Source organism: Anabrus simplex, chromosome 4, assembly GCF_040414725.1.
Source record: "Anabrus simplex isolate iqAnaSimp1 chromosome 4, ASM4041472v1, whole genome shotgun sequence".
Classification (NCBI taxonomy): Eukaryota; Metazoa; Arthropoda; class Insecta; order Orthoptera; family Tettigoniidae; genus Anabrus; species Anabrus simplex.
The window spans coordinates 83,642,258-83,661,770 of NC_090268.1; the positions used below are offsets into that span (position 1 = coordinate 83,642,258).

Sequence of the window (19,513 nt, forward strand, 5' to 3'; positions counted from 1 at the left end):
GCAAAATTGACGTCAATGAAGAAGATACGGAGAAACTGATCCTGGGTTAACTACATATGCCACAACACAATTCCTGTCGGCAGCTGAAAACATACTTCATCACAAGTAAAAACAAGACACGTTGAAAAAAATGTAAGAATTCAGTGATACCCATGAGAAGATAAAAATTAAGATACACTGCATTTTTCACATATTCTTCTAACTAATCTCCTTAAGTTTGATGAAATACATTATGGATAGATTTAATACACCTCATTGTCAACAAAATTGCATATCAAGGAGTCGTCATAATTACATGAGAGGTACAAGTACTCACTCCCCCATTTCTTTATTTTAATTTAACTTAATATTCTTTCTTTCTACCTCCTACCTAATTCTTTCTTATTTTCTCCTTTCAGACACCTACGCTTTCTAATTCATTTCTTCAAGTTCTCTGTCTTCTATCTATTCTATCCATCTGAGAACTTCCTCAATCTCAACTCAAGAGGAGTTCCCCCAGCTTCGCTATCTATGTTTAAGAAATGCAATACCTTAACGTTTAAGAATTCTTCCTGCTATAATATGTATATGTCAACATAATCACCAACGAGTCTCAAGGACATACTGTGTTTAATGTAGTACTAGTCACTTTTAAGTGTGCTCACGACTTTAGCAGCCTTAACACAGCTTTCTGTATATCTTCGACATCAAGAAAATAATGTTGAACTTCTAAAGCAAATCTTGGACTATCAATGAAAAACAATGTTTTATATACAGTGTTTAGTTTTCATGTGAGTTTGTATTTCTAATTTATTGTATATCTTTCAATTTTTTTTTTTTTTTTAATTGTTCTCAATCTTCATATAGCTGAAGATGTCCTACACCAAAGGACGATACATGTACTATTAAGGATGTAACTTGTATTTTCTCTTATGTCTATATATTGACTGGTATTGAAAAGGTGGACTACTTTCAAAGTTTTACATAATATAATCTAGCTCTAACCATGTTATTTATTTCATGCACTGCTCGTACTTGTCGAAGGGTAGGATGATCCTCTCTCCTCCTGGACAGTCAAAAGCGTCCTGAGCCCAGTTGTGTGATACCCTCACACATCTATTGGTCCAATCATGCCTTAATAGTCTGGTCGAAACAACATAGACACCAGGCGATTCATCGATATGACCATCCGGCCTCACATATTCCATTAATGCACCCCCTCTTAAACTGCAATAACTTGTTGATATTGCCTTGATTGCATCGTAGAATCATGTCGAGTGGTCAATGAACATTCCACAATCAGAAGCAGCATTCTACTATGCCTCTGAGAGCCTTTACACAGCTTCAATGTTTCTGGTGACAAAACCATTCAACTAGTATTCATCGGCTGCAACTCATATCCGAAAAGAAAAAAAAAAAAATCTTTGGCAGTTTATAATTTTACACTCACAATGCTTCGTGAATATGTTTCGTATGACTCAGTAGCCCAATTTTGGCATGAAACATACATCCACACAAATTGCATGGAATGGCTCCGGGAGGGGGGCTGAGCTTGCAGGAACTTCCTTGTTTGTCGTTTTGCCTCTTCATGTCTACGTCGGTCCGCTTCAAACACAGTAACTGAAGTAGAAACAGTATGGTGCCAAAGTGTATGATTCTCAGCAAGCGTATCCCAGGATTGAGTGTTAATTCCAGCTCTTTTCATAATATGCTTTAGCTGATCCTTGAAACACCTCAAAGGGGACTCCATAAAATCTTGTGCCAGAGCAGAGTTCACGATACAGAAGTTGACAAGGAAGCCTGGTATCACTCATGCAATGGTTGTGCCCTATTCAATCATGCGAGGGTTGTGCCCTATCCATCTGAGACGATAGCCAATGATGGTAGCCTCAATGCTTATAGCATGCGCTTTCGCAAGAACTGCAAGGTTGACAATATTTGATGTTGAAATGGATCTAAGATTTCGCAAATGGAAACGCTCTAGCTTTTTGATATCCTGATGGTAGAGGGCCCAAATTTCACAACCGTAAAGCAGTGTTGATATGAAATTAACATGGTGAACCATGATCTTGGTAAGCACTGTAAGATCCTTAATTCATGAAGGCATGATGAAATAAACGACCAAATGCTGAGTGGGCAGCACAAATTCTCCTACCCACATCTTTTTCAACTAGTATCACTATGCTAATCATTTGACTATCTGCTTGAGTTGCAAGCTTCCTGAGTTTTGCAGCAAAATGAAAACTCCTCCTTGGTGCAAAATTTTCTTTTGGCAATGAGTGTAAATCTAGAAAAGAGAAAAAGCTGGAAGACCAACAATTGAATTTATCGACACATAGACATAAAAGAAAAAAGAAAAAAAAAACATACACACAGTAGATAAGAATAATTCAAGAAAGAAATATTCTATGTTATACAGGGTAGGTGAAGTGTGTCGCTGTGGAGAGAAGTTCATTACAGAGATGCCGATAACAGATCAGCCTCAGTATATAATAAATTACTGCCTCTCCTACTGATGTGATGCTGAACTACTCTGCTACACAAATGTACTGTAATTCACATTCTTTCTAAGTAAACTGTATTTTCCAAGCTTCATATAGCTGAATTTAGTTGTTTTTTATTGAATACTATTTTTTCAGAATGCATACAACTATTTTCTAATTAATTAATCATAAAAATCAATAACACTTCATTTAATTATACCGGTACAAAAAAGGTATACCCAAGCCTACTCTACAAGTTAAAAAGCTCTGAATTCTTGCAAATGAATTACTGAAGTATTTAGCACAAAATTCAGATTCGAGACAAGCAGACAAGAAAGAAAAAGGGTTAATGCAAACAATAGAAATGTAAAAAGGTTCTCGTCCATGATGCAACTCAAATGGATAGCAAGAAAAATTGAGTATCTCAGTGTAAACAATTCACTAAACTACATATTCCACTCGAATCTAGCACAACTTCCAAGTTGAATGCATTTTCAGAAGTGGCATCGTGTACACAACGAAGAGTCAGAACTGGCCTTCTGAAAAGTGACTTGAACAGTTTAGATAATTTTTTTGGCACAACTTACAGTACTTATGTTTGCTTTGGTATAGGTGTTGAAGAGATTACAAACAAGACATGAAATACAGAATTACAGTATATTTTGTGTATATTTCTATTAGCCAATTGTAAAAAACAAAAACAAAACATACTATTAAAGTGTTGTTGTTGGAGTCATCAGTCCATAGACTGGTTTGATGCAGCTCTCCATGCCACCCTATCCTGTGCTAACCTTTTCATTTCTACGTAACTATTGCATCCTACATCTGCTCTAATCTGCTTGTCATATTCATATCTTGGTCTACCCCTACCGTTCTTACCCCCTACACTTCCTTCAAAAACCAACTGAACAAGTCCCGGGTGTCTTAAGATGTGTCCTATCATTCTATCTCTTCTTCTCGTCAAATTTAGCCAAATCGATCTCCTCTCACCAATTCGATTCAGTATCTCTTCATTCGTGATTCGATCTATCCATCTCACCTTCAGCATTCTTCTGTAACACCACATTTCAAAAGCTTCTATTCTCTTTCTTTCTGAGCTAGTTATCGTCCATGTTTCACTTCCATACAATGCCACGCTCCACACGAAAGTCTTCAAAAACATCTTTCTAATTCCGATATCAATGTTTGAAGTGAGCAAATTTCTTTTCTTAAGAAAGCTCTTCCTTGCTTGTGCTACTCTGCATTTTATGTCCTCCTTACTTCTGCCATCGTTAGTTATTTTACTACCCAAGTAACAATATTCATCTACTTCCTTTAAGACTTCATTTCCTAATCTAATATTTCCTGCATCACCTGCCTTCGTTCGACTGCACTCCATTACTTTTGTTTTGGACTTATTTATTTTCATCTTGTACTCCTTACCCAAGACTTCATCCATACCATTCAGCAACTTCTCGAGATCTTCTGCAGTCTCAGATAAAATAACAATATCATCGGCAAATCTCAAGGTTTTGATTTCCTCTCCTTGGACTGTGATTCCCTTTCCAAATTTCTCTTTGGTTTCCTTTACTGCCTGTTCTATGTAAACATTGAAAAGGAGAGGGGACAAACTGCAGCCTTGCCTCACTCCTTTCTATTAAAGTATAATAAAATAATTTAATTTATGACCTTGTTTACAGGCTTCCATGGCTCAAAATATGAAACAGACAACGGAGAAGATAAGGAGTGGGAGTGAATTAAATTGATTTAAAAGTATATTCATGGAAAGATGAAAGATTGGACTACGGGAAGAAAAAAAAGGTATAATGCTTTAAATAAAATTGTAACCAACTTCAACATGTCACCAGATGAAATTAAAGAAATGATTCACAAATTGAGGTCCCAGTTCATGGATAAAAATATCAACATGAGAGCAACTAATTAGGAATTAGCAGAAAAGATAAATACTAAACAAAGCGGGAATTGAAGATTTAGCTTTCACGGCCACATCATAATAAAAAGTAACGTTATTGGTGTTTACATCCCACTAACTACTTTAGTGATTTTCGAAGATGCGAGTTATTTTATGTGCCAGTAAATCTACTGACACGAGGCTGACGTATATTAACACCTTCAAATACCATCGGACTGAGGCAGGATTGAACCTGTCAGGTTGGAGTCAGTAGGCCAGCACCTCAAACGTCTGAAACATTCAGCCCAGCCATGACCACATTAATCTTGAAGTAGACTTCTAGCTTATTAGGTCTTTCGCCCATTTCTCTTCCTTGCTGCAGTAAAATAAGTGATAAGCAAGCTTCAATAGCACTTCATTATCAGAAAACATGCTCTCCAAACCAGAAAAGTTCTGTAGCACAAACACCCAAAGCAATGTGCCTTTTCAAGTGGCACAACAAGGAAAAACTTGTGTAAACAATAGGCACCCCATTTGTTCCTATACAGAAAAGTTGCATAAACTGTATCATGGATGAGTACCATTAGTATTGCAAATTGTAGTTTTTTCAAGGACTCTAAAATAAAATTGATGATCAGCCTTTTCAAGACTCTTAATTTATATAAATATAAAATAATAAAAAACACACCATTCCTTCAAAACCAACACGGTACAAATTTTTTGCACCATTATCCCAGATGACATAAGCAGCAGAACGAGGGCTGGCTGCAGACCAATCTTGAATCTCATTTACTTTACCACGGCGTCCATTTCCACCATCTTGATCTTCCCATTGCCAATCCACACCTCGAACAACACGAGCTCCAGGAAATATTCCACGAATGGCTACCTTCTTACTCTTGCGCCGTGGTTCCAAAAGCATTCTAAAATTAAATGATGTAATACATGTTTAAAGAAATTCAACCATTCAAGGTTTGCGTATGAGATAACTAACTTCATTTAATATACAGGATGCTCCCCAAAATGTAAAGTAATCAGGGCATGGAAAGTACACGCCAAAACATCTCTATGAACATATTATCCATACCTTGATTACTTCCCACATTTTTGGGAACACCCTCTATATATATATGTATCAGTCAATGACTTCAATTACTTTTGTCACAGAGAAAAATTATATGTACGTATCTTACACTCAAGTACCCACTGAATAAAAGGTAGGGTTGATACACCTATTGTTATACAGTTAACCTCAATGCATGCTTTCCATATATTATCTTTAAATAACAGACCTACCATTCATTGTCAGTCCTGCCTGGTGGCAGGATCTGTTACCTTTAGCCATTTCACCTAAAGTGAAATATACTGTGTATCCAACAAGTACAAAGGTTAATGACTCAAACAGACATACTCTTCCTCTTAAACATTATCAAGAATTTGAAAAACTTCAATGTACAAAAATCAAGCAACATACCTTTCGCTGCCAGGTGTTGTGATGCGATAAAATCTATGACGAAGATGGTGCTTGTCTCCATGGTAACAAATGGAGCATAGATCGTAATTTCCACATTCTGCGCATTTCCAACGAATTCCAAATATTGGCTGCTGTCGACATGTGTCACACATGGTTCCGTCATGTTTTACTCCTGAAAGGACATTATACACAGACTTGTATTTCAAACACCCAGTAGAGGATAAAATCAAAGGCTAGTGATTACTTTACTATTTGTCCTCTAAGTTGAATCAAACATCTCATCTCATCTTACTGTTCAAAACTGGAGCTGAACCAGGTAGTCTGAATTTAGTTCTATTTTTCTTTTTCTGTCAAAGCTCAAAAGTCCCTCATGTAATCATGTCAATTATAAACATCACAAAATTTGATTCTCATGGTCATAATGGATTCCCCTCAGAAATGTACAGATACAGTGGATAACTGGCCTCGGGTCAACCAGCCGATCTAGTGAACGATATCACTTCCAGTTTCCCATGGTTGCCTTCCACTCAGTCCAGTTCACAGGCAAGATGCAACACGTTCAATATTGCTTAAAGTTTACCATAGCAGATGACATATTTAGTCAATTTTATTGATTGTAAAATAAATGCCTAGAAAAGAAAACGGAACATAGTTTGTTATAACATTTAGATAAAGGTGAATTTGGAGAGGAGAGTTTAGTTGTAATTTAGTTGTTATTTTAATATTGCTAGTTTAAACGGTCATTTTGATTTAATGTCAAGAATTTCATTTTGTCCGTATTGACTCGAAATTTACAGTTTCAGATAAGGATAGAAGTTTCCACCTGTTCAATACAATAATACATACTGAAATTGTTATAATATCACATATTTATTGTCAGTCATTTAGGGACCGATTTTGGCACCTTCCTGTGCCATCCTCAGCCTAGGAAATTTTGCAAGGATTTTAAATAGTTATTAAAAATATTTATACTAGTGTAAGCATATGAACAGAGCATTCTAATCTATGTTGTACATTTTTTTACCATTACATATGTGACGTCTATATGATTAAAATAGAGAGACTAAATTAATCTTTGTGGAATAATAGACACGTCATGGGGTATTCATATACATTTCTAAATTTGGAGCTCTTTGCGTTATCAATTTAATATAACTATTATAAACTAACTGTAGCACCCAATTTATGATAAAATATTCCTTGTAGGGTAAAACTCGTACAGCTGTACAGTATATACAATTGGCGTTAATAAGTAAAGAAGCATTCCTTTTAAAAGTTAGTATCCTTATGCATTCTGTAAAATATTAAACTAACATCTGATTTCTAGAACAGTGTTCTCTTCATGTGGGTAGAATGAACTGTTGTTAACCATTAACTAGCATTTTGATATGTGACCAAGTGTCTGGTCCTGAGCGGGCTGGTTAAGAGGGTGTCCACTGTACTTACGAATAAAACTGGTCATGTACTTCATAAGGAAAACCAATAAACTTTATTTCATTTTTTAAATGTTTTAGATGCCCAAATTGAATGGTTAGACTACTCCAAACTCAGATATAAAAAAGTAAACACGTTTGCGGTTATTAGGAATTGATTATACACAGGGACATTCTTAAATTTAAAGATTTTGCAGGTTCTTTTGTCTTCCCTTCCTCATTATAATCCTGCCATTCTCCTTGCCAATAAATACCAGCAGCTATTCAATTTTTCAGCCTGTTATTTTCCATACATACATCAAATAACCAAGGTCAACCCAGGCTTCATCTATACTATTAATAAAAATGATGTGGTGTCTGTCTGCTTGTTTGTTCGAGATAGGCATGAGAACTACTGCACCAACTGAGCTGAAATTTGCTAAAGAACATAGCTTGAAATCCAGAGTCACGCAAGGGATACTTTTGCTTTTTATAGATTTCACTGTTTCAAACCAGTAGGGGATTTTACAGGAATATGTCCCACATTTGGGCAATTTTTGCCCTACGTCAACTGAAATAACAGGTAAACGATTGGTCCCATCGAAAAATGAAGTGTGACGTGTTGCCTTCGTAATTCTTAACGGTTTTCAAGGATAAGCTTTCTTTGTGTTTTTGGCTGTGGTTCTTGGCAAAATAACTAAAATAACAGGCAAGAGGTTGGCCTTATCAAAAAATGAAGTGTACCAGGTGGTTCTGAAATTAAATTTTCTACAATAAACGTGATAGTGTTTTCTTTGTAACTCGAATGGTTTTCGATAAAATTCAGCTTTCCTGTGTTTTATGCACTGTGGTCGGCTTCCCTAATGATTAGGCTACTATTTTGCACATAAATTATTAATCGTTTGTTAACAGGCCAGATGAAGAATGAGTGCACCATTCTATGGAAAGCGGACATTGGGCCAGATTGCTGGAAATATACACTCTTAATTATTATTATTATCTATATTTCCAATGTCTTGTCACCAATCAACATGGTATGGTCAGTCATCCAATGAATATCTATTAATTAACTATAACTGATGTATGGTATGAGTGTAAACAGCACTATGTATAACTATCTACGCAACTTAGGACTAACTTTGTCTTGCCATCTACAGCGACTACCACACAATAGTTTATGGCAAACTGAAGTAAGGTGCACATAACAAGCCGACACAAGAACAGGCTGTATTCTCCCAGAACTCTATGTCCTTTCAGCTGGAGACAGCTGCTGTTCTCTTCAACAAGAAGGAATTAAGAGACAGCCTCATTATTGTATTTAAAAAAACAGGAAAGATATGAAAAGCACGCAATTATTTTCCTTTTCTTACCTTAATGTCATAACAGATTTTCTTTTATGCAGACCTGGCTTTTTTGATAGAAATTCTGTGACATATGTCTTAATTCTCCTGTTATTTCACTTATAACTCTTCATTCTCCAGGGCCTCACCTGCACGTGGATTGTTCCAATAGACTTTCTGTTTAAAATTTCCCTACAAGTGGAAGTCACACATACTGAGAACTGGAGAAGTAATTATCCAGTCACTGAACACGTTTCTAATTGCAGCCATACAATTATACACAGTGTGGACCACAGCACAGTCTAGCTGAAAGTAGGCATGGTCTCTCTCTTCCTCAGATGTGTTAAATAAAAGGTCAGTGTTTCATAAATACAGTAATGTGGATCCAATTATTCTTTGCCCACTAACTGCGGAACAAGCACCCACTTTCACGCCGTGAAGAATTACCTCATGTATTGCACGGGGATTTTCAGTATCCCAGTGTCAAGTGTTCCGAGATTTAATGTACTCACTGAGGTGAAACCAAGCATCATCAGACACGATCAAAAGCAAAGGATCTAAATCTCTGTCATGCATGGATTATAGCACCCATCAACAGAATTTAACATGAGAGACAGGATCTGCAACATTTCATTTGTGCACTGTGGAAACCTTATAGGGGGGGGAAAAAAAGTAGATTTTTTAAGCCCTCTCAGCACTGAGGTAGGGGAGATACCAAACTCACGAACTAAATGGCTAGATGGTTTATTAGGACTAACCTTAAGTCTGGTTTGAATATCTTTACGTTTTTCATCAGTTAAAAAGACCCTTTTTTCATCATCATCATCATCATCATCATCATCATCATCATCGGTTTGCCCTTCCAGCGGGCCAGGTAGGATGTTTGAAAACTAGCGTCTTCCAAAGTTGCCTATTCAAAAAGATTTTGTTGTCCATGACAGATTCCCAATTCCATCCACTGCTCTCCACGTCTTCCCTCGGTTGGTCCATCCATCTCCTTCTTGGTCTTCCAGCTGGTCTTCTACCTGTTGTTCTCTTTTCCAAATAAGCACATGATAACCTTGTGCTATTCATTCGTTTAACATGCCCAAACAGTTTAAGTCTAAATGACCTAAGTCTTTCCTCCATCGATTCATTTAGACCTAGGTTAGATCAGATCTCATCATTTTTCACATGATCAAGTCGTGTCTTTTGGAGAGCCGTTCTAAGAAATTTCATTTCACAGGCTTGAATCCTACTACTATCCTTTGATGTTAGTGTGCAGGTTTCCAGACAATATGTAAGGATGGAAATGAAATATGACTTGTACGGGATAATTTTTGTTCTTTGTGGGACCTTCTTGTCCCATAGTAGGTGTTTAATGATACTGTAAAAGATAGAGCCGTTGGTTACTCTGTTTGCTATTTCTATCTCAGCTCTATTATTACTAGCCATTACGCTTCCTAAATATCTGAATTGGTGTACTACTTCAACTTGGTGGTCCTGTATTTTTATGTTGCATTCTGTATTATGTCTGCTGATTTTCAATGCTACTGTTTCTGATGGGTTCAATTTCATTCCATAATCATCAAACTTCTTACACCATGCATTCAGATTATTTTTACTCCCTCCTCCATTTCATCCGATATTGCCACATTGTCTGCAAACACCAGAGCCTGAAGATCTTTATTACCTTTTCCTTACAGTTCCTTTAAAATAGTATCAATAACTGCTATGAATAGAAGAGGTGATAAGGCACTTCCCTGTTGTACTCCTTTGATCCTTTGATCGTATTGAACCATTCAGAGTGACCATCTCCAATACTGACACAGCTTCTGCAATTAGTATATAGCATTTGGATCTTCCTAATACGGTACCATTTTTTTTTATCAAGCCAATTTCTAAACAAGACGGATTCAATTGCATGCCACTTTTCAAACAAAGCATGTATTACTCACATACTTTTTAGTGATGGATTTGTGTATGGGAGTGAGGAGTAAGGAGCGAGCTCTCCCGGTTCCGGTAATACTGCCAACTGTATGGAAATGAAATCTGAACTGAATCGATAATATGATCAATCGATATGGATTTTCTAAACCTTTATCATCTTAAGCCAACAACTGTATCACACACACATTATATAACATTTCTCAATGCGAATCTTGTTCCTAGCATGAATTCTATAGTTTGGCTTTGCTGTGTAAACAACAATAGTACTAGTACGTAAAGTGTACACCAGATGCCGCACAGCGCTGCATAAGCGATTCATAGTTTGTGTTTTAAAGGTTGCCACTGCGAATCTCGAAAATTGCCGAGGTCGACCGATTCAGCAATAGGGTGTCCATCTATCACTAAAAAGTGTGTGAGAAATACATATGGTTCTGATGGTACAGAATTTTCTGGAAATCATTTGCAATACTTCTGCACACATCTATAATATAAATTTTTTTTAAATATATGTTTCCAACAACAAACACTCAATGCTCAATGGTGTACATAACCAAGATGGATAATTGTTACTGTGCACTTTATAATCACAATGATTGAGTGCATCACGTAAATCACATGCCTCACTAGCATAATCATCATCATCATTCTCATCATTTTACTGTTCCAGTTTCCTGGGTACTGTTGGCAAACCTCACTGTCTTATTGAGATATGTCTTGTTGTTAACGACGTCCTCTACTGCCCTTCCCGATCTGCAATATCCATCTTTAGAATGTCCATCCAGTGGGTACTTGGTCTTCCCACCATCCATTTTCCTGCCACATGTCTCTCCAAGTTAACATAAGCTGTCCTTATTTGCTCCATCCTCATTACATTCCCAAACTACCTCAATCTGAGCTTGCTGACCATGTAACAAAGATGTTTCAATCCCAGCTTTCTTTCTAACCATGTCATTCCTTAACCTGTTGAGTTTTGTTTTTTGAATTGTGGACCTTGTGGACCTTGTGGACCTCAGGAACTTCACCACCAATGCCTGCAACCTTGACGAGTATTTCCTACTGAGCGTGCAGGTTTCGATACCATAGGTTAAGACTGGTATGAAGTACTGATTGAGCATCACCAGCTTTCTCATTCGCATACATACAGAACTATACTGCACATACTAAGTATACTAATGATCGAGCCTAATTTGATGGAGGACAGTACAAAGAAGCTACTGTCCTCTCCCGCCCCCCATGAGCTCCTGGCTAGTCCCTTGAGAAGAAGAATACAGCCTGTCCTTCATGTCAGTTCACTCTGCACGCCTTGCTTGAGTTTGATGTAAGGAGATCACTGAATAACGCAGCACACAATATGTAATATAGATGCTAATGAGCTGCAAAAATTATGATCAGGTTTTTGCTGCAGACTACCCAGAATAATGAAGCGCTTAAATGTCAACAGTAACAGGTCTTAATGTTACGATGATTGCCACCTTGAGATATCCTAAGAAACTAGAATTTTGTCTAATATCTTTCTACATTCTGTAAACTTCACAGGAAGGGAAAATCACAGTTAATCATTTGTAAATCAGTCCAACCACATCAGGATTGACATTTACGTTTAACCATAGACTAACGACGATCAGTTTTTCCAACAGATTCCACCACATAAGCCGATAGTGTGATCATTCAAGAGCCCGATTTCACTTCAAAATATGTCTAATTACCAATTTAAATATCTAAATATGCAGACGTATATGTAAACATAAATTACACTGCTACTATTAGACTATTATTAAACCAACAATGGCAGAGCTCCACTCACTAACTCTTTTCCACTAATCCCCAGTCTAGAGTGAATACAAATACAAGGAATTGTGCTTCAATAAAGTCAAACTACATGAATAAACATTAACAGAACTGCTACTGTCACACAAATGTGACACCCTAAGCCCATTAAGATCACCAACAAACAAAGTAATGTAAACAATGTATGAACAGGTTATGAGCACCTAACAAGTATCTATTATAGCTGGAATAAAAAGTTAAATTATTGTCAATATAGCTATGATGTCTGCTTTACTCATTAATGTACTTTAAAGTAAATTATGATCTACCACTGAAACTACACTTTATTGTGATATATTAGCCAAGGGCATTTGGAGCATGTCTCTAATAATTTCACCAACTTCTAGCACATGAACTTAAGCTGCCAGATACTCTAAAAGTGAAGAAATATTTCCTTGCTATCTGCCCAAGTGCTAAAAACATGCTGTATCAATGTGCTGAATGCACTGCCATATGTTTCTGAAATACTTTGGGCATTTACAATCTAAGCAGTACACTTTACCTGTTGGTGCACTGTCTAAAATCCTTAAGTCATATGCTCCTGAACACCTGTAATTGGCAGCAGTCCCATTGTCCCACACTACCACTACTTCTTCTGGCGATTCAAAGTTTCGAACGGTACCAACATGACCTTCCCCTCCGTCCTAAAAGCAGTAAAAGTAGCATAATTTGAACACATAATCATTCATTTACAAGACTTACAAATGAAATAAATTGACTTTTAAGAATTCTAACCTGTTTTCCCCATTTCCAATCGGGGCCTCTAATAACACGGGCCCCAACACCTTCCATCATAAATCTCGTTGTTCGGTTCCCGGCACCAGCAACTCCTTCCATAATTTATGTCATAAGTTTATAGCAGTATGACACTACATTATCCGCGTAAATTCGAAATGTTTACAACATTACGACTGCCCTGCACTTTGGACGCCCTCCATATTTACAAAGTAACTCGCTTGCAAAGACTACTCACACGCCAAGAAGCACGCCGACTCTCATGGTTACTTGTAAACAAACGAGGTCTCGACACAAATATCGACTTGGATAATCATATGTGAATGTTCTGTCACATCACTATCGATTCTGGAATATAATATTCTGGAGTCAAGACATAGTGATCATGTCTTCGTAGGAAATTCTCAGCATTCTAAGTTTATCAACATGAGATGAGCCGTGGTAAATCAATATAAAACATTGTCTTTATGTAGTTGTATGAACTGTGATTCTGTACATTGTGAATGATTACAAGGACTTGAAGAGATACTTATTACATATTTGAGGTGTAAACCGGGTAACGTATCAGCTAGTGAATTTACATTCGCTGTTAATGGAAATATTCATCATTTGCATGGTGATTTCAAGAATGTCAACATCAATGAAAAGGAATCATTCGCGGAGAAGACTTGCTGCTTTAACATTCCTGTCAAATATATCCCTTGATGGTACTCATCGTGATACTAAGTTGTCTTTATTTTCAAAGAATTGTGCTGTGACTAAGTGCAATGTGGAAAGTACCTTGGATCAAGAAGGTAATGAATGTGAATCTCAAAACGATGCAGAAATAGTGAGCAAACCGGAGATAAATTTAAGTACAGTCACTGAACATCGGACTAAGCGGTTACAGAGATCACCTGTTCATGGTAAATCCCCAGATCATCAATCAAATAGTTCAGATTCAAACCCCAGTGAAACACTCACACCCCAGAAGGTAGTGGATCAAGAACATCAGCCTCCTCAGCGTAATATTGTAACACCATTCCGAGAAAGGTAAGATATTTATCTAATTCATCTTTGTTAGAAATGTAACAAATTTGAGATAGGCCTACAGACAAGAAGTTATATTCATCATTAAGTTATTGCCTTATTTTCTCTTAAACAAGAATGTATTTTAGAATTAGTATAATTCCCATTGAACGTTGCTATCCCAGATCTGTGTATTGTCGTATCTAAACAACCAGTACTGGTAACTCAAATGCTTTCCTTCAGTGAAACTAGTAGCAACTTTAAATTGAATGTTGAGCGCTACATTTGTGGGTTGAATTTGGAAGTGGGAGGTGCAACAGACTATTTTTTTCTATTAATGTTGTTCTCATAATAGTAGTAGCCTAATACTGGATCTTGACAGTGGGAGTGTTTGGATACGTTCATCATACGATAACTAGCCGGGTCTTCCCTTCATGTTTAATTTTATTATAAATTTAATCGGAATGAAAATTTTCATCATCAGCCTATTTAGTTGAGTACCGGTATAATATGGCATGGTCATTTCCCCACCCACCTGTTTCATGTCAGCAATGCTCATAGTAGCCTATAACATCCCTCTACTGATTGAAGAAAACTGAAAGGTTGACAGTAACAACTGCTTAGGTTGGTAACAGAGGAAACCAAACTCCTGTGCTGTACCATCAGACTAAATTCAGAAAGCCTAATGATGTTCTTAATAATACTAAGAAAAATTATATTTGTTATTTGTTTAACATGCCTTCAATTGCTGTAAATTTTAAGAGCAAGATACAAAATAAAATACAAAAATTGAAAGCTAGAAAAATACGTGCGATTGATAACATTTCTGGGGATATACTAAGGCTGGTATATACCGTAGTGCTGTATGTATGACCAGATGCCTTTCCTGACAACCTCATCAGAGGAGTTAATAAGATGAAATGAATGATGTGATATATGATTGTAGGAAGGGAGAGGGTGAAACCCGGTGCCGGCACAATAGCCTACTCCTGTCGAATGGCACCAAGGGGTCTGCTCAAAGCTTTACGTCTCAATCCGATGGACGAATCACCGTCAATAGCTTCATATGACCACTGGGAAGAGGTTTGGAATTAAATCCACTCTTTTGGCACACAGTAGTGATTAGAAATTGTATACCATCACCTCTTCTACACTGCTGGCCAACATTCTGCTGGTAAAATTTTTTTCGACCAATGGGACTCAATGTATAAGGTATAAATTTCATATTTGTTCCTTATTGAAGTGCAGTTTATTTCTTACAATGGGACTAGAAGTGGCTAACGATGATGTCAGACCATATAGGCCTAGACATCACACCTTAACGATCATGGCCACCAGGCGGACGAAGGCTGGGATATAGTGCCATGTGTCTGTCTGTTAGGTCATCAGCCCAGAGGCTGGTTGGATCCTCAAATAGCACCACCAAAGGCTATGCAGTTATAGGGAAACTGCAAAAACTAATGGCAGAACCCAAATGAGACATACTAGGCAAGATGAGGAGTAAGGTAGTTTGCCATTGCTTTCCTCACTGGACCAGAAGGTGCTACTGTAGCACGACTGATCCTATGAGCAACACCTTTCATAACACTCAAACACTAGTTGTGCTCCAAATGTCATTACTCAGCACCACCCATACCCCAGCAGCTTCCATATTGTCACAGCCATGGATGAGATTGGGACTTCGTTGGAAGCTACACTTTGCTCTGGCCTGTGCCAAGAGACAGATAAAAAAAATACTGCATCCATCAAGAAATGGCAACAGGCGGATAGTCCCATATCTAAAATATTTAGGCTATTTAATTAGTTTGCATGAAGGAGCTATGCCAAATGAATGGAGCGTTGCTGTAGTAGTCCCACTGTACAAAGAAAAGCGTGATAAACATAAAGCAGATGATTACAGGCCAGTCAGCTTGCTATGTGTTGCATGGAAGCTCTGGGAAAGCATTTTTCTCATTATATTAGACGTGTTTCCAAAATGACTAATTGCTTTGATAGAAGGCAGTTCAGATTTCAGAAAAGTCGTTCCAGTGAGTCTCAGTTTGTAGCAAGATACCGTATAGCAGATATTTTAGATTCAGGAGTTTAAATGGATTATATCGCTGTTAACTTACCTCAAGACTTCTGATAGGGTAGATCATGGGAGACTGCTGATGAAAACGAGGGCTATTGGACTAGCAGTGGTTGAACGGGTGTATAATTTCTACAAAATAGAACTCTGAGTTCCTCTAATAATTAATAGGGGTTCCCACAAGACAATATTATTGGACCTTATGCTTTGTTATGTATATAAATGATATGAGTAAAGAACTGGAATCACATAAAGCTTTTTTCAAGATGGTGTTATATTGTATAGAATACAAAATATGGCCTAAGTTACAGGATTGTGAACATCTCTATAAAGATCATATGTAGTTGTGGTGATGGACAGCAGAGAATGGCATGATGAAAACAGGATGAAAAGTCAGGTTTTAAGTTTCACAAAGAGGAAATAGCCTCTGTTTTTTAATTACTGTGCTGAAGGGGTAAAAGTACCTCACGAAGATCACTGTAAGTACTTTGGTATTAATACGGTACAAGGAAGGATCTTCATTGAGAAAGCTACATTAGATTATTATTATTATTATTATTATTATTATTATTATTATTATTATTATTATTATTATTATTATTATTATTATTATTTATTTTCCTTAAATTGTACATGTACAATTTCGGGGTGGTAGATGGAGAAAGGGCAAGCCCCACATACACGGAAGTGCCTCTATCTCCACATGTGTACATAAACTCTACTGAATATTACATACAAACTTATGTAGACAATTTTAAATTTGCATAGGCCTATTTACACTACAAACACTGTACCCTTAGAATAATAATTATCTTTATTTATTCTGAAAATATTAGAGTAAGAACACCCAGCCATTTATACTCTCACTCAGACCCCTGTATACACACTCATTCACAACCACTCACACACGCGCACGCATACACATTCGCCCACATACACCTGTACTTGCATGCATCCTTCTTGCAATTCTAATTTATACAAGTTATATACATCACATATAGGTTTATATTTACATATACATTTTCTTTACTTCGCGGAGGAAGTGAGGAAGAGGAAAGTAGCTTTACCTCAGATGGTATAAGGTTCCACGTACGAGCAGCCCTTGAGTAAAACCCATTTAAATATGAGGTTGTTCTAGCGAAGGGAGGGACAAGAGTAACTCCTTGGCCTCTTTTAACAGAGCAGTAATTGAGCTGCAGGCGGTGGAAAGGGGAGGGGTGTGTGTTATCTGTCAGGGATTTCCTAAGGAAGGCTACATCTATTTGTGTACATAACGAGTTCACTGGTGGCAATGACCTAGCTGTGTTTAAGGGGATGTGTTTGTTAATTAAACGTTCTGCTCGTCGCTGGATACCTTCTAGTTTCCTCATATTTTCCGTTGTAGTTGGATGCCAGGAAGGAAGGCCATATTATAGTATGGGCTGCACAAGGGAAATATAAGCCGTTCGTAGGGCTTTACATCTTCCTCCCGAGAGACATCTACGGACGAAACCTTGCGCCCGGTATGCCTTACACCTCACTTCCTCCACGTGTTTATTCCATTTCAGATTGTCCGTAATGTGAATACCGAGCAGTCTGATGGAGTTAGAAGTCGGCAGTTGGATTCCACATAGAGTAGGTTGGTTCTGGAGTGGTTGTTTAGCTCTGCTTAGTCTTATATATTTACATTAACAAGGGTATTTAGAGGTTGTAGTTACGATGTAAAGGAGAAGGGGTATAGTCTCTGGTAAGACTTCAGTTAGAATAAAGTGTATGGAACCCACATCAGGATTACTTGATACAAGAACTGGGAAATGTCCAAATGACAGCAGCATGATTTGTTCTGGATGATTTCCGACAAAAGAGTAACGAAAATGTTACAAACTTAGGGCCCGGAAAACTTGGGAGTAAGGAGATGAGCTGCTCGACTAAGCAGGATGTAATGCCAGTATAATGGGTCTGTTATTGCACATTATAAATTTTCAGGCTAACACATTCCTGTGCTATAAATTTTCAGGCTAACACATTCCTGTTGCCAGCGTTTCGCCTCAGTGTGCTAATTTGGGCTCGTCAGTTGTGTGGCTAGTGCAGACCGTGGAGGCCACTGCATAGACTATTTGGAGCTGCCGGCAGTGCCAGTGCACTATGGGGGACTTTGTCTCTTATGAAAAAGTTGAAGATTGCCTGGCTATCAGGTGATATAGGCCTAGATACTCTTGGGGAACCTGAATTATTTGTCTCCAATGAATAAATTTATAATACCAATATAAATGCTGGCAACAGGAATCTGTTAGCCTGAAAAATGTATAATGTCCAGTAACGGACCCATCATATTGATTTTATAAATTTACTCCTTCGGGAAAATACTTAAGGTTCCCTAAGGGAATCTGTATCTATATCATCTGATAGCCTGACAAGTAGGATGTTCCGAGCTGTCAGTCCTTTGGTCACAGGGGTCCCGGGTTTGATTCCCGTCAGGGTCGGGAATTTTAACCATCATTGGTTAATTTCGCTAGCACGGGGACTGGGTGTATGTGTTGTCTTCATCATCATCATCATTTCATCCTCATCACGACGCGCAGGTCGCCTACAGGCTTCACATCAAAAGTCCTGCACCTGGCGAGCCGAACACGCCCTCGGACACTCCCGGCACTAAAAGGCATATGCCATTTCATTTCAGTGGAAAGATGGTGTGGAATGACATTAGTAGATGAATAAGCTTTAGTGTAGCTTTTAAAGGTAGGACCCATCATGTCTTGTTAGACATGATAGCAGGCCAATATAAATGGTCCGTTATTGGACATTATAAATTTTCCAGCTAACTCATTCCTGGTTGCCAGCGTTACGCCCCTGTGTGCTAGGCTGGGCTCATCAGTTGGTACCTGGCACACTTACCAAGATGCTGGCTAGTGCATAATATGAAGATGAAGTGTGAATTCAAGAGAACAAATTGGGGCAAATATCCATTTATGGGCAGAAAAATTAGTGATTGGGATAAGTCATCAAGGGAAATGTTTGTTAAATTTCCAAGATCTTTGAATTCATTTAAGAAAAGACTGTGTAAATAATTGATAGGGAATCGGCCACCTAGGTGAGTGCCGTAAATGGAGATCAGGGAGGATTGATTGATTGTGGTATCAGGGTGTTGAAATTCAGTTCTGCAGGAGTTCTAGAATGCGGTAAGCCAATGGTACAAAAGTCACATGATACTCGATGGCTGCAGTCGCTTAAATGTGGCCAGTATTCGGGAAATAGTGGGTTCGAACCCCACTGTCGGCAGCCCTGAAGATGGTTTTCTGTGGTTTCCCATTTTCTAACCAGGCAAATGATGGGGCTGTACCTTAATTAACGCCACGGTCGCTTCCTTCCCACTCGTAGCCCTTCCCTG

The 19,513-nt window shown here is 37.8% G+C and overlaps 2 protein-coding genes across 5 annotated transcripts in view; one reads left to right on the forward strand and one right to left on the reverse strand.

Annotated features, from left to right (window-relative positions):
- LOC136872427 (E3 ubiquitin-protein ligase MIB1) overlaps positions 1-13,273 on the reverse strand; it is a 381,779-nt gene extending 368,506 nt beyond the window's left edge. For all 3 annotated transcript variants that reach the window (XM_067146242.2, XM_067146243.2, XM_067146245.2), the window contains exons 1-4: positions 13,071-13,273; positions 12,838-12,979; positions 5,828-5,999; positions 5,042-5,276 (exon numbers count right to left, since the gene is read on the reverse strand). In XM_067146242.2, the coding sequence (XP_067002343.1) occupies positions 5,042-5,276; positions 5,828-5,999; positions 12,838-12,979; positions 13,071-13,172 (651 nt within the window). In that variant the 5' untranslated portion in view covers positions 13,173-13,273. The remainder of the gene's footprint in view (positions 1-5,041; positions 5,277-5,827; positions 6,000-12,837; positions 12,980-13,070) is intronic.
- A 200-nt stretch (positions 13,274-13,473) lies between these two features.
- The window catches only part of LOC136871654 (CDK5 and ABL1 enzyme substrate 2), a 177,560-nt gene continuing 171,520 nt past the window's right edge, over positions 13,474-19,513 (forward strand). For both annotated transcript variants that reach the window (XM_067145134.2, XM_067145135.2), the window contains exon 1: positions 13,474-14,102. In XM_067145134.2, the coding sequence (XP_067001235.1) occupies positions 13,663-14,102 (440 nt within the window). In that variant the 5' untranslated portion in view covers positions 13,474-13,662. The remainder of the gene's footprint in view (positions 14,103-19,513) is intronic.